Raw genomic sequence first — 12,282 nt, 5'->3', positions numbered from 1 at the left:
GAAAAGTTATGTTAGTATGACATGCATATTACTCTCACATGGTGCTTTTCTTGATACTACCACTGGATCCCACCAAGAAATACAGAAGTACTCACTCTCGGTTCCACTGCCACTGACATCACTACGTTTTCCTTGATCCCCTTTCTCCCCGGTTTCTCCCTTTTCTCCTTTCTCCCCTCGATCTCCCTTGGGACCTAGTGTGAATTATTAAATCAGCATATTATTCATCATTAATAGAAGAAAACAAGAACAACCCCAGATTTCTTTTCAGTACTGTAGCCAGGCTGACAAAGAGCCACAGCACTGTTGAGCCATCTATTCCTTTAGCCCTCAGTAGTAATGACTTCATGAGCTTCTTTACTAATAAAATTGTTGGCATTAGAGAAAACATTCAAGGCATCCTTCCAACAGCTGTCAAAGATGTAAGTACAGTGACATTAGAAATTTCTGTAAGACCTTATCAATATCTGGAATCCTTCTCCCCAGTAGATCTTCTTGAGCTCTCTTCAACAATTACAGCTTCTAAACCATCAACCTGTCTTCTAGATCCAATCCCAACTAAATTGCTCAAAGAAGTTTTTCCATTAATTAACACCTCCATATTGAACCAGATAAATTTATCTTTATTAACAGGATATGTGCCTCAGTCTTTTAAGATTGCTGTAGTTAAGCCCTTACTCAAGAAAGCCACTCTAGATCCAGATGTTTTAGCCAACTATAGACCAATCTCCAATCTTCCTTTTATTTCCAAAATTCTAGAAAAAGTTGCTGCTAATCAGTTGTGTGACCACTTGAACAAGAATGGTCTGTTTGAAGAGTTTCAGTCAGGTTTTAGAGTTCATCACAGTACAGAAACAGCTCTGGTTAAAGTTACCAATGATCTCCTCATGGCTTCAGACAGTGGACTTGTCTCTATACTTGTTCTGCTAGATCTTAGTGCTGCATTTTACACTATTGATCATAATATTTTACTACAGAGACTTGAAAGTGAGATCAAGATTAAAGGAACTGCACTAGACTGGTTTGAATCCTATCTGTCTGACAGATTCCAGTTTGTTCATGTCAACAATGATTCCTCTACTTATACAAAAGTAAGTTACGGAGTTCCTCAGGGTTCTGTGCGAGGACCAATACTCTTCACGTTATACATGTTGCCATTAGGCAAGATTATTAGAAAACATAGCATAAACTTTCATTGCTATGCAGACGACACCCAGCTATATTTATCCATGAAACCAGATGAAACTAATCAGCTGGTTAAACTCCAAGCATGCCTTAAAGACATAAAGGCTTGGATGACCTGTAATTTCCTACTCTTAAACTTAGACAAAACAGAAGTTATTGTATTCGGTCCTAAGCATCTCAGAGATTCATTATCTAATCACGTGGTTTCTTCGGATGGCATTACCTTGGCCTCCAGTACTACTGTGAAAAACATTGGTGTTATATTTGACGAGGATATGTCCTTTAAATGTCACATAAAGCAAGTGACCAGGACTGCCTTCTTTCACCTGCGTAATATCGTCAAAATTAGGAACATCCTGTCTCAGAGTGATGCTGAAAAACTAGTTCATGCATTTGTGTCGTCCAGACTGGATTACTGTAATTCATTACTGTCTGGCTGTCCAGATAGCTATTTAAAAAGCCTCCAATTGATTCAAAATGCCGCAGCAAGAGCATTGACAGGAATTAGCAAGAGAGATCATATTACTCCAGTTTTAGCTCCTCTTCACTGGCTCCCTTTAAAGTCTAGAATAGAATTTAAAATCCTCTTCCTTACATACAAGGCCCTTAAAGGCCTCACTCCATCGTATCTTAAAGACCTCATTGTACCATATCATCCCAACAGATCACTTCGGTCTGAAAGTGCAGGCCTACTTGTGGTTCCTAGAATTTCAAAAAGTAGAATGGGAGGCAGAGCTTTCAGCTATAAGGCTCCTCTACTGTGGAACCAGCTCCCAGTTTGGGTTCGGGAGGCAGACACTCAATCTATTTTTAAGGTCAGGGTTAAGACTTTCCTTTTTGATCAAGCTTATAGTTAGGGCTGGACTAAACCATCCCTTAGTTATGCTGCTATAGGCCTAGGCTGCTGGGGGACGATGCACCAAACACATTTCCTCCTTCTTTCTTCTCTCTCCTCTCTCGCATCCTCCACTTTCTTTTCTCTGGCACAGAGCTCTTGCCCTCTAATTTCCTATCTACTACTAGTCATGCAATTCTGTGCTATTACTTAGAATGTTTACTGCTGTGTGTACCCGGCTGGACTTAGGCAGATGGGTCCCTCCACATGAGCTGGGTTCTGCTCAAGGTTTCTTCCTGTTAAAAGGGAGTTTTTCCTTGCCACCGTCGCCTTCAGGCTTGCTCTGGGGGTTTCAGGCCGGGTTTTTGTAAAGCGTCTTGAGACGATTTGTATTGTTATTGACGCTATATAAATAAAATTGAATTGAAATTGAATTGAAAATCAAAACACAATCTGTCCTTGTTTTTGATAGACCCCGATGCCTAACATAGGTCAAGAGATTGGCTTTACCTGGTTGTCCTGGGAGACCAGCAGGACCAATGGGACCAGATAGACCAGGGGCTCCAGCCGGACCTGGAGGTCCAGCCGGCCCCGGAGGTCCAGGGATGGCTACAGTATCAGAGCCAACTAAAAACAAAAGGAGGAAAATTCACTTTGATATTCTACATGTCCTTCATTATATTTGTAATAGTTTCTTCTTTTCTTACGTGGAGCGATGACTTTACCAGGAGACCCTGGCTCACCTGAAAGACACAGTTATGTTAGACATTTACATGAATTTACATGAATACCTTTAATGATCCCCTGACCTTTCTCCTCTCACTACCATCAGGTCAACAATACTATTTAACCTTCAATTTGGCTTCTAGAACAAAAACATGCCAAACTTATTCCCAACAGCCACAACTTTACTTTTGTGCAGTGCTGGCTGTGAAATGCAATAATAAAGTCCTATGCACCCCCTCTCATTATAAACACAGAATCCAATACAAGGCATCGCTACTTTTAATTACTAAGCTACGTTTCACTAGGAACTTTAGCCCATTACTTGGTACAGAACTACTTCAGTCCTGAGATGTTGCTGGGTTTCCTCACATGAACTGTTTGCTTTAGGTCCTTCCACAACATTTCTATTGAGTTGATGTCAGGACTTTGACTTGGTCATTCCAAATCATTCATTTTGTTCTTCCTCAACCATTCTTTTGTAGAACAACTTGTGTTCTTGTGCTCTTTGTCTTCCTGCGTGACCCAGTTTCTCTCAAGATTAATAGAAGACAGATCTCCTGACATTTTTTTTAGACTTTGCTGGTATAATTCATAATTCATTGATCTATCAATGATGACAAGCCGTCCTGGCACAGATGCAGCAAAACAGGCCCAAGCAAGGACCATACCACTCCCATGTTTCATAGACGAGATGAGATTCTGATGGTTGAATGCATCTCCTTGCTTCATCTCCTGACATGATGTCTCTCATTTAAAACAAATAATTCTACTTTGGTTTCATCCATCCACAAAACGTTTTTTTTCCTATAGTCTTCTGGCTTGCCCACGTGGTGTTGATCAAACTGCAGATGGTCAGAAATGTTCTGTTTGGAGAGCAGTGGCTTTGTCCTTGCCACTCAGTCATGGTATGGAATATTTTGTGTGGTAATCTTGTGTTTCTGGTACCTCTCTTGTAATCCAGTTTGATTACAGTTTGCAGTCAGTTTGTTTCCTGTTTTTATTTTGTAAAGTTTCTTGTCTTGTTTAACTTCCTGCGTTTCCCCCTCTTTGATTGTTGGATTGGTTTCTTCCTGTATGCTCCGCCCTCATTCCCTGCACCTGTGTCTCATTAACCCCTCTGCCCATGTGTATATATAGTCCTGCCTTTCACTTTGTTCTTTGTCAAGTTGTCTGTGATATTTTCCTGTGTAGTCACCTCACCTTTCCTAGTGTTTCAGTTCAGTGAGGTTTTTGTCTGGCTTTTGGTTTTTGGTCTTGATCTGTGTTTTTGGACGTGAGAGAGGCCTTAAGCTGCTTAGAAGTTACCCTGGGTGACCTCTCAGACTAGTATCCGTCTTTGGAGTGATCTTTGTCAGTCAACCACTTCTTTGGAGGGTAACTGTCATATTAAATCTCCATTTGGTTACAATCTTCAGATTTGGTTTTGTAGTGGCACTGGAAAAACATTTGAGTAAACTGAAAAAAGAGGTGCTGCGTGAATTACACAGTAAATTGCGTTAAGGTTGATTTTGAGTTTTTTTTATAATTTTTTTTTTTATTATTCAGAAAGGAAACGTGGCATTACCTTTACCACCAGGTGCTCCTGGGGTTCCTGCAATACCTGCGATAATGAACCAAAAACAAATATCAAAATAGACAAAATCTAATCTATAAGGTCAGTAAAATAATGAATTCTGATACGTATTCTCATACCTGGGGGTCCTTGTAGACCTGGAGGGCCTGAGGAGAAGGAGGAGTGGACAAATGTTTAATGATTACAGTAGTTTGTGTATGCTGACAACTGCACAGAATTTTGGTACCTTGGGGACCAACATCTCCAGAAAGTCCAGGTGGTCCTCTCACACCAGGAAGTCCCATTGAACCTGTGTCACCTACAAACAGAAGTCCACTGGATGTCACGCACTGATAAATATTCTGTTATCGACCACGTTAACCCAACTCTCTCCTCACCTGCGATTCCTTTAGAGCCCTTTGGTCCAGCAGGGCCTTGTAATCCAGGTTGTCCTGGTTCACCTTTACAAAAACCAAAATCACTGAGTTGTTTTTATTATAAACAAAAAAAAAACTGGATTACCAGCCAGACCCAGGGGCCACACCCCAAAAGTCCCAAACTTACTCCATAATCATCTGGTAGTTTCGTTTTTCGTTTTTTTTAAGGTTGTTTCAATAGTAATGCTGTTGGATAGCATCAACAGTTATTGCCCCTATCAAGACATCTGATCATTTTCTTGAATAAATGATTGGTTTTGTTTTTAGTATGTAGATTTCAGGAAATTTTTAAAATGGACATAAACAAATATCTGTTTTTGAATATTTTACTATTTTACTATCACTAGCTCGGAAGCCAGAGAAACTTCACTGCATAAAACCTTATTTTTTTGCTTAAAGTTGGTCTGAAACTTATGCTCCAGCATAGATCTGGAAATACTTCATTGCTCTTATTGATTTTGGGACTATCCTGTTGTCCACTTCGACAAGAATGCCTGTGCTTTCCAGCCTTCTATTGTCTAATTTTTGAGACACACCTGCGGGTCCACGTGGTCCCCTCTCTCCGTTATCTCCTTTGATTCCTGGCAGCCCTGGTGTTCCTCTGTCACCTGCAGAGTCCAGAAAGTTGGACTAAACTGGTGAATGTTTACTTTCTTCAAGCACCACCTAGAACTACTGGTTAACAAGCCAGTGATCGACTAAGTAACAGTGCACAGTAAGCTAATCATTGTTTATTTGTCACACAAATTCTCTTCAACCGTTTTAGATTCTAAAGTACAGTCAAATATTAAAGCCTCTCTACCTTTGCCTCCTGGAGCTCCTGCGTCACCCTGGAAACCCTTTAGACCAGGAGCACCTGCATACAGTTAATACAGACTGAATAGAGGAACACACTGTCAATTAGTAGCAACTGATACAATAATCATAAAAGTGCATCTTTACCAGGGCTTCCTGGGGCGCCCTGCTCTCCCATGGGACCTAAACCAAACAAGAAACAAATATTTGTTTATTAGCATTTAGTGATTTGTGGTTTCTGGTTAAAGACTAGCAAAATCACTCTTCTGGTCCTTAAATCAGAACTTGTCTCGCTCGTCTATAATTCCATCATGACCCTCGATCTTACCTTTTGGACCCACAGGTCCAATAGCACCAACAAGACCAGGACGTCCAGGCTCACCTTGAGATCCTGTCAAAACAAATATCAAAATCAATACACATTTTCATGTATTCGACTTGGGTGTCTAAAATGTCTACACTTTCAACCTTTATCTCCTTTCTCTCCAAAACCAGCTGGTCCAACTTCTCCTCTGGGGCCCATCAATCCTTCCCGGCCCCTCTGGCCTGTTGGTCCCTCTGGGCCTGGTTCACCTTTGCAGAAAGGAGCAGCGACTCAGCTCTTGTTTTGTCTTTCCTACCGTTTATGCAAAACGTACTTCATGAAAATCATCTAAACTGAAAAATACCTGCACTTCCCTTTGGTCCTCGTGGTCCATCCAATCCTGGGTGCCCTGTCTGCCCTGGAGGTCCTTGAGAAATAAGACATATGAGAAGACTGAGTTTGTCACTTCTCAGGAAAGGAAGCTGCAACACAATTGCTCTGGGTCTTACCGGGCAGGCCAGGAAAACCGCTGTCACCTGTAAAAGATACATTTTTAACAACTGGTTCCACTTACATTACACAAAATATTAATACTTGCAGACCCCCAATCCAGACATTCCTCACCTTTTTGTCCTAAAGCCCCTTGATCACCTGCAGAGACACAATTGTGTTAATGATGGACATCGATAAAATATAGATTTCAACATTATTTTATGATCAGTGCAAACATACCTTTAGGCCCTGGCTCTCCTCTTTCCCCTTTCAGTGAGTATGCCAGAGTTTCTAAACACAAACAAATGTTCTTTTACTGCCAAATGAGGAGAAATGGTTTGTTTCTTGATGATGACCAGTGGATTACATTTCCACACCTCTTACAGAACTTGAGCGAAGCTCAGCCCTGACCATCTGCTCAACAGCTCTTTGCAGGGCAGCACTGTCTTGGCCCGGACCTGCGCCTCCTCCTGGCCCAGCAGCCCCCAAGTTGATCACATTATCAGAGCGGGTCAGCGTAGAACCAGAGGAGCTCCTCTCAATGTATGCTGAGTCCAATGGGTCGATGATGTTGATGCCAGAAGAGGCTGACAAGCGGCTGGATTTGACTGACCCCGTGCCAGTGATGGTCTCCAGAGCTTCAACTCGGCTCTTAAGGCGTTTCACTTCTTCACCTGAAAGACAAGAGGGAACATGTGCTGATGATCTTCAATGACCCCCATGATGCTAAACAACATGTGAGTTAATAATACTTTCTCTTACCCAAAGCAATGAGTCCAAACAGGAGGCCGAGGAGGAGCAGCAAGGAGAGCAGGAGGCCCAGGAGCCACTTCCACCAGCTGCAGCAGGAGCAGAAGCCGAAACCTGATTCATCCTTACGGATCTCTGAAACAAATACATTGGTTTAAGTTTGGTTTTAGTTCCATGTTAATAAAAACTCAAGTGGCAACGTGAGAGAAACATCTGATCAAACAAGTGGCCTGTGTGACCTGCTGTTTGCTCCTTCTTGTTAATTGGTTCAGTTTGTATTGTGATCAAAGTCCCTTATCGTTTTATACCTGTTATATTATGACATTTTTGCCACATTTTTCTTTTCCAGAAGCCGTTAAGTTGGATGAGAAGACTGATGTCAAAACTTCTAAAGTGTAATATTTACACACCAGTTTTTGTAAGGGTTAACTAGATGAGATATGATAAAACAATCACTAGACTTTAGAAGTGAAACTAGGCAGATATTGTTACTTTCATGTAGGCTCAGGCTAGCTGTTCCATCTTTTATGAACTAAACTAAACTTAATGGGCATCTGTCAGGATTTGACTCAACTGATTTAAGAAAAGAACCATTTATAATAGAAAAATTTAAAATAAAATGGCACCTGCATAGGTGGCTTTGTCTTTTGTGGCAACCTTCAGGGTTGAAGCTACAAAAAGGGGGAAGCAAAGCATTTACATAAATTACATGCCAAACAGGAATATATGTGATTTCTTAAAAAAAGGTTAAGTTGAATATCAGTCTACATTTAGGATCAGTTCCTTCCTCCACTGAGCTAGATGATAGTTTCTGTTTCTCTCTCTTCAGTGAGTCGTCAGTGTAGGTAGCTGCAAGACAGAGTAATAACAACACATTACATCACGTCCCTACCTTTGTAGGGCATAGTATGTGTGTACTCATGCAGCAGTAGTATAATTTAGTCATACCAAAAGTACTCAAAGGTGCAGGAGCAGACATGAACTGCTTCCCAGTGTCTTTGGCTATTACCAGCCGCTCTGTCTCCTTCTTCACAGGAATGTTCTCCTTCTCGATCAACACGAACTTAAAGTCTTTTCCTGAGGCCTCATCATTAATGGGACTGCTGGGTCTCACTATGACACACAAACTCAAATGTATGATATAGCATCCAGCCCTGGTAAATAAAAGCTGTCGTCATTTATACTTCATTTCCTGCATTTTATCCATACATCATGCTGTATCCTGGTTAAATATAACCCAAAGGTTTTTCACTGTAGTACTGGAGGCAATGATATTGCCATCCAGAGAAACTATATGATTCGATAGTGAAGCTCTGAGGTGTTTGCAAATTGAATGGGAATTTTTGCACATTATAATAATGTTGCCTAAGGAAGCATGTGTAACATAAAATGTATTGGTCCGAGCACAGAACCGTGCGGAACTCCATGACTGACTTTTGTATAAGTGGAAGAATCATATTGTTGACATGGACAAACAGGAATCTGGCTGACAGCTAGGATTCAGATTTTCATATTTTGCAAATGACAGAGGATATTTTTTCCTCTCCTGTCACCTCACCTGTGGTTGAGACATTTTTCTGCACACCATAAACTGTGACAAGACAAAAAAAAAATAAAAATCTTAGAACACTATTTGTATTAGGACATCTAGAGAGCTGCAGAGTTTTATAAAAGAAATGGATAATGTTAACTGGTTTAATACTGGCTTAGTTAAGGAAATGTGAGCGCGTGTTCAGGTGTTACAGTACCTATGTGTGTGTTGGCTCCAGAGGGAGAGAGGACAGTGGGGCTGGTAGTGATCAGGTTATTCTGCACACCATACACAGGAACTGACAGACAGATAAAAACAACATGATTATTCAGAGACAGCAACAGGCTGAGGATCTGACAGGAAGAGGCTCACCAGAGCTGCTGGAAGACAGTCCAGTGTATGCAGAGGGAGAGCTGGGTGTCAGGTTGTTCTGGACTCCAGAACCTGACAGAACAGAACTGAATTATTTGTCCGTCTGTCACAGGTGTCACTGAAAAGACTGTCTACGACATCTACAACTGCTGCACAACAACAAAAAACAATCCTTTTCTGCAGATCTTGCGTGTGTCATGTCACCGACCTGACTGGTAAAGGGTGGAGGTAGGGGACAGGTTGCTGTGGTTGGAGTTGTAACTGTAGCCGCTGGGGACACCTCCACTCCAAATGCTACCGTACTGCTCTGAAAGAGACCACACAGAAATAAACATTATATCCATACCTTCTCATTCACTTTATTCAATGAATAACATCTGAATATTACACAGCTGACTGGTTGAACCTGTGCTGGAGCTCTCAGACATGGTCCTGGCTTCCACGCTGGCCTTCCTGGGGATGGGCAGCGTGTTGTTGGGGGACTGAGTGGGGCTGGTGCTGGTGGAGCTGTTTCCTCTCAGGAGGCGTTTCACGTCGTCCAGCTCCGTCCCTGCACAGCACAAGCATATCAACGTATCAGTGCATGGGAACACTTTTAAATTCTGAGGGTTTAAGTATTTGGATGGACACGGCTACGATGGGTCGCACTCACAACTTGCAGGAGGTGAAGCGCTCTGAAGCCTGGTTCGGATCTCACTCTCTAAAAACAAATTAAACGTTGCCTCGGTTACTTGAACTCACTGATTTGTAGTTTAAGTGTCAATATCAAGAGCTTTCAGTCTACCTCGGCTCTGACTTCTCCCTCTACTGGCAAAACTTGCACCTGCAAAAAAATGAATAAATAAAGAAAAACTCCAAAATGACTGATTATTGATCAGCATGTTCATGTTCCGGGAATTACTCTGAAGTAAAACTTACCATACTCCTTTCTGCTGTACTCAGGAGAAGAGTTTGTACTTGAGCTCTCTGAAACATGAAAATAGAGATTATGAAACTACCAGAACCTCTTTTAAGCTCCAAAGAGTGAAAGGTTTGACTTATGGCTAACCGTCAAAGACTTCTGACAGAGCTGCTGCCTTGGTGCTCACGCTTTTCCTCTCCTTTGGAGCGGGTGAATATGTGATGGCAGAGGATGATGACCCCCTCTTGGCTTCTCCGGATCCTCCTGAACTGTAGCTGGTCTTGGAAATTGTGGAAACTGTCACGGCACCGAGACCCCCTTCCATTTTTCGTTCTCTGCCACCGCTTGACGAACCATAGGACATGGTAGAGGACCCTCCTCTAGCAGCGGTGACCTCTTCCCCTGCCCCTGAAGCCCCGGAAGCCCCTGACGCCAAGCTCCCTCCACCTGCAGCAGAGAAACCTCCTGCAGTGGTGAAGCCTTTGCCGGCTCCAGAGCTGCTGGATGTGATCAGAACTGAGCTGCTTGTGCTGGCGGAGCCTCCTGATGCAGCTCTTCCACCTGACCCACCTGCACTCAGAGAAACATCACCTAGAGGGACAGAAATTGAAAGCAGATCTTAAAGGTCTCGTCAAATCCTCTGATGACAGTGCCTGCTGGGGCCAGGACTGACTAACGTCTGATTGCCTAAATCCAGTTGCAGCTGCAAGACAGAGCTGGTAAAGTTAATGTTTGACCTATTTCAGATGTTTTTGTCATGAAATAACATTCCTCGGGTAACCCCCTTCTCCCTGATACTGTCTCAGCATGCCTTATTATTCTATAAAATCCCTTCACCCGACATAACTGCTGCTGGTGCTGCCTGGGGTAATGATATTTCATGTCTAATAAAAATGAGTAGCTGTCATCAGTCTGCCAACTAGCTGCCTCTGGTAGGTATGTATGACATGAACACCTGTATCACTGGAGCAGCATTAATCTTTCCATTCAATCAATTATCGATCAGTTATCTCCTGACAGTTTTAGCATCATTGGGGTCACTGTTTTGGTTTTATGAACCACGGAGAAATACTACATAGAATATTTAGCTGTGAGGTCACCAGAAACACAACTCGGAGTGAACTCTAGTGTTGCCACGTAGACGCTGAATGCGTAAAACCCACCACAGCAACTACATGAGGAGAAGAAAAACGACAACTTTATATTTATAGTCCGTTGAAATGATCAGTATAGCTTTTAGGTCACCACTGAACGTTGCTATGGAGCTCCTGCATGTGTAGAAGCAACATCTTTATTAGGAGAGAAAATCACAATTTTGTCTCTAAATGGATATTTAAAATATCCTGTGAACGTAGTGGGGCAGTTTAACAGCCATTTGTTTCCTTAAGCTGTTGGTGAAGACCAATGTACGATAAAGACCAAACCAGAGAAAATACAAACAAGCAAATGAATGCTATTGTTGCTTTATCATACTACAATGTTTCCAGCTATGTCAACTTTATTGTCCAGACTCAGAATATGAGTCTAGTAACACTCATTATTATTTGGATTTCATCTCATTATGATGTTTCAACCAATACAGAGAAGACAAGAAAACTCAACTGATCCATCCTCCATCAGAGATTTTGGTTGTAAATAAATTCAACTCCATGGTGTTGAATTACGTCGCTGTTACTCTTCTGCAATTTGATTGGCCCGTCAGATCTTTGCTGGGGCATAATCAACCCCCAACGGAGCGACTCCAGACCAACTTTTCCCTTTTTATGATGAAGGGGGAAGTTCGGACTGTCTTCCGCGCTACAACTTTATTTGCGTTATGAAATGCAGCACTTTGTTTTTAGTTTCTTCTGCTGCCTCCTTGTTACCAAACCTGAATGAATTAATCCAACTTTAAATCTTTAATCCAACCATACAACAACAGATAGAACAAGAGCAAGAACATAAAATCTTCAGTGTGCATGTTTATTGTACAGAAGCCATTCAACTTACTCTGTGATGTCAGTCGGGTAGTCGTTACTGATTTTGTGACCACTGTAAAGAAATATTCAGTGATTAAATGTGTACATGAAACATCTTAGTGTAATTACCTGCAGTTTCAAATTCTGCAGTCACATCTGGGTCTCTCTGATCTTACCTTTGCTGCTTCCTCCAGCCCCTCCACCAGAACTGAACGACTTGACTGTCGTTAGATTGTCCATCCAGCATGAGCTGCAAAAACAGAGCATGCACTGACTTTTGTGTGAAAGATGAAAGACCAAAACGGGTTTTTCATTACACTCAGCTGCAGGGTTATGATACCCAGAGGCTGGCATATTTTTCAGTGGTCATATTTCTCTCTATTGTAACTTTGTCTCCTGTGGAAAAGGCTATATAGAGTTCTTTAAAGTGTTCACCTGAAGCTC

The 12,282-nt window shown here is 41.9% G+C and overlaps 1 protein-coding gene across 1 annotated transcript in view; it reads right to left on the bottom strand.

Annotated features, from left to right (window-relative positions):
* Positions 1 to 12,282, bottom strand: part of LOC311498164 (uncharacterized protein) — a 17,927-nt gene extending 5,645 nt beyond the window's left edge. The window contains exons 1-32 of the mRNA XM_084558628.1: positions 12,015 to 12,282; positions 11,870 to 11,911; positions 10,028 to 10,471; positions 9,898 to 9,945; positions 9,764 to 9,802; positions 9,632 to 9,679; positions 9,386 to 9,529; positions 9,188 to 9,286; positions 8,980 to 9,051; positions 8,825 to 8,905; positions 8,635 to 8,667; positions 8,025 to 8,189; positions 7,845 to 7,925; positions 7,703 to 7,747; positions 7,089 to 7,211; positions 6,704 to 7,000; positions 6,567 to 6,617; positions 6,459 to 6,485; positions 6,344 to 6,370; positions 6,199 to 6,261; positions 5,999 to 6,103; positions 5,859 to 5,921; positions 5,678 to 5,713; positions 5,538 to 5,591; positions 5,272 to 5,343; positions 4,697 to 4,759; positions 4,546 to 4,617; positions 4,439 to 4,465; positions 4,311 to 4,346; positions 2,728 to 2,763; positions 2,531 to 2,647; positions 96 to 194 (exon numbers count right to left, since the gene is read on the bottom strand). Coding sequence (XP_084414754.1) covers positions 96 to 194; positions 2,531 to 2,647; positions 2,728 to 2,763; positions 4,311 to 4,346; positions 4,439 to 4,465; positions 4,546 to 4,617; positions 4,697 to 4,759; positions 5,272 to 5,343; positions 5,538 to 5,591; positions 5,678 to 5,713; positions 5,859 to 5,921; positions 5,999 to 6,103; positions 6,199 to 6,261; positions 6,344 to 6,370; positions 6,459 to 6,485; positions 6,567 to 6,617; positions 6,704 to 7,000; positions 7,089 to 7,211; positions 7,703 to 7,747; positions 7,845 to 7,925; positions 8,025 to 8,189; positions 8,635 to 8,667; positions 8,825 to 8,905; positions 8,980 to 9,051; positions 9,188 to 9,286; positions 9,386 to 9,529; positions 9,632 to 9,679; positions 9,764 to 9,802; positions 9,898 to 9,945; positions 10,028 to 10,471; positions 11,870 to 11,911; positions 12,015 to 12,192 — 2,887 coding nt within the window. The 5' untranslated portion in view covers positions 12,193 to 12,282. The remainder of the gene's footprint in view (positions 1 to 95; positions 195 to 2,530; positions 2,648 to 2,727; positions 2,764 to 4,310; positions 4,347 to 4,438; positions 4,466 to 4,545; positions 4,618 to 4,696; positions 4,760 to 5,271; positions 5,344 to 5,537; positions 5,592 to 5,677; positions 5,714 to 5,858; positions 5,922 to 5,998; positions 6,104 to 6,198; positions 6,262 to 6,343; positions 6,371 to 6,458; positions 6,486 to 6,566; positions 6,618 to 6,703; positions 7,001 to 7,088; positions 7,212 to 7,702; positions 7,748 to 7,844; positions 7,926 to 8,024; positions 8,190 to 8,634; positions 8,668 to 8,824; positions 8,906 to 8,979; positions 9,052 to 9,187; positions 9,287 to 9,385; positions 9,530 to 9,631; positions 9,680 to 9,763; positions 9,803 to 9,897; positions 9,946 to 10,027; positions 10,472 to 11,869; positions 11,912 to 12,014) is intronic.

Source organism: Chelon labrosus (genome assembly GCF_963514085.1).
Source record: "Chelon labrosus genome assembly, chromosome: 2".
NCBI classification, from domain to species: domain Eukaryota; kingdom Metazoa; phylum Chordata; class Actinopteri; order Mugiliformes; family Mugilidae; genus Chelon; species Chelon labrosus.
This window is presented reverse-complemented; position numbering and strand designations above follow the sequence as displayed.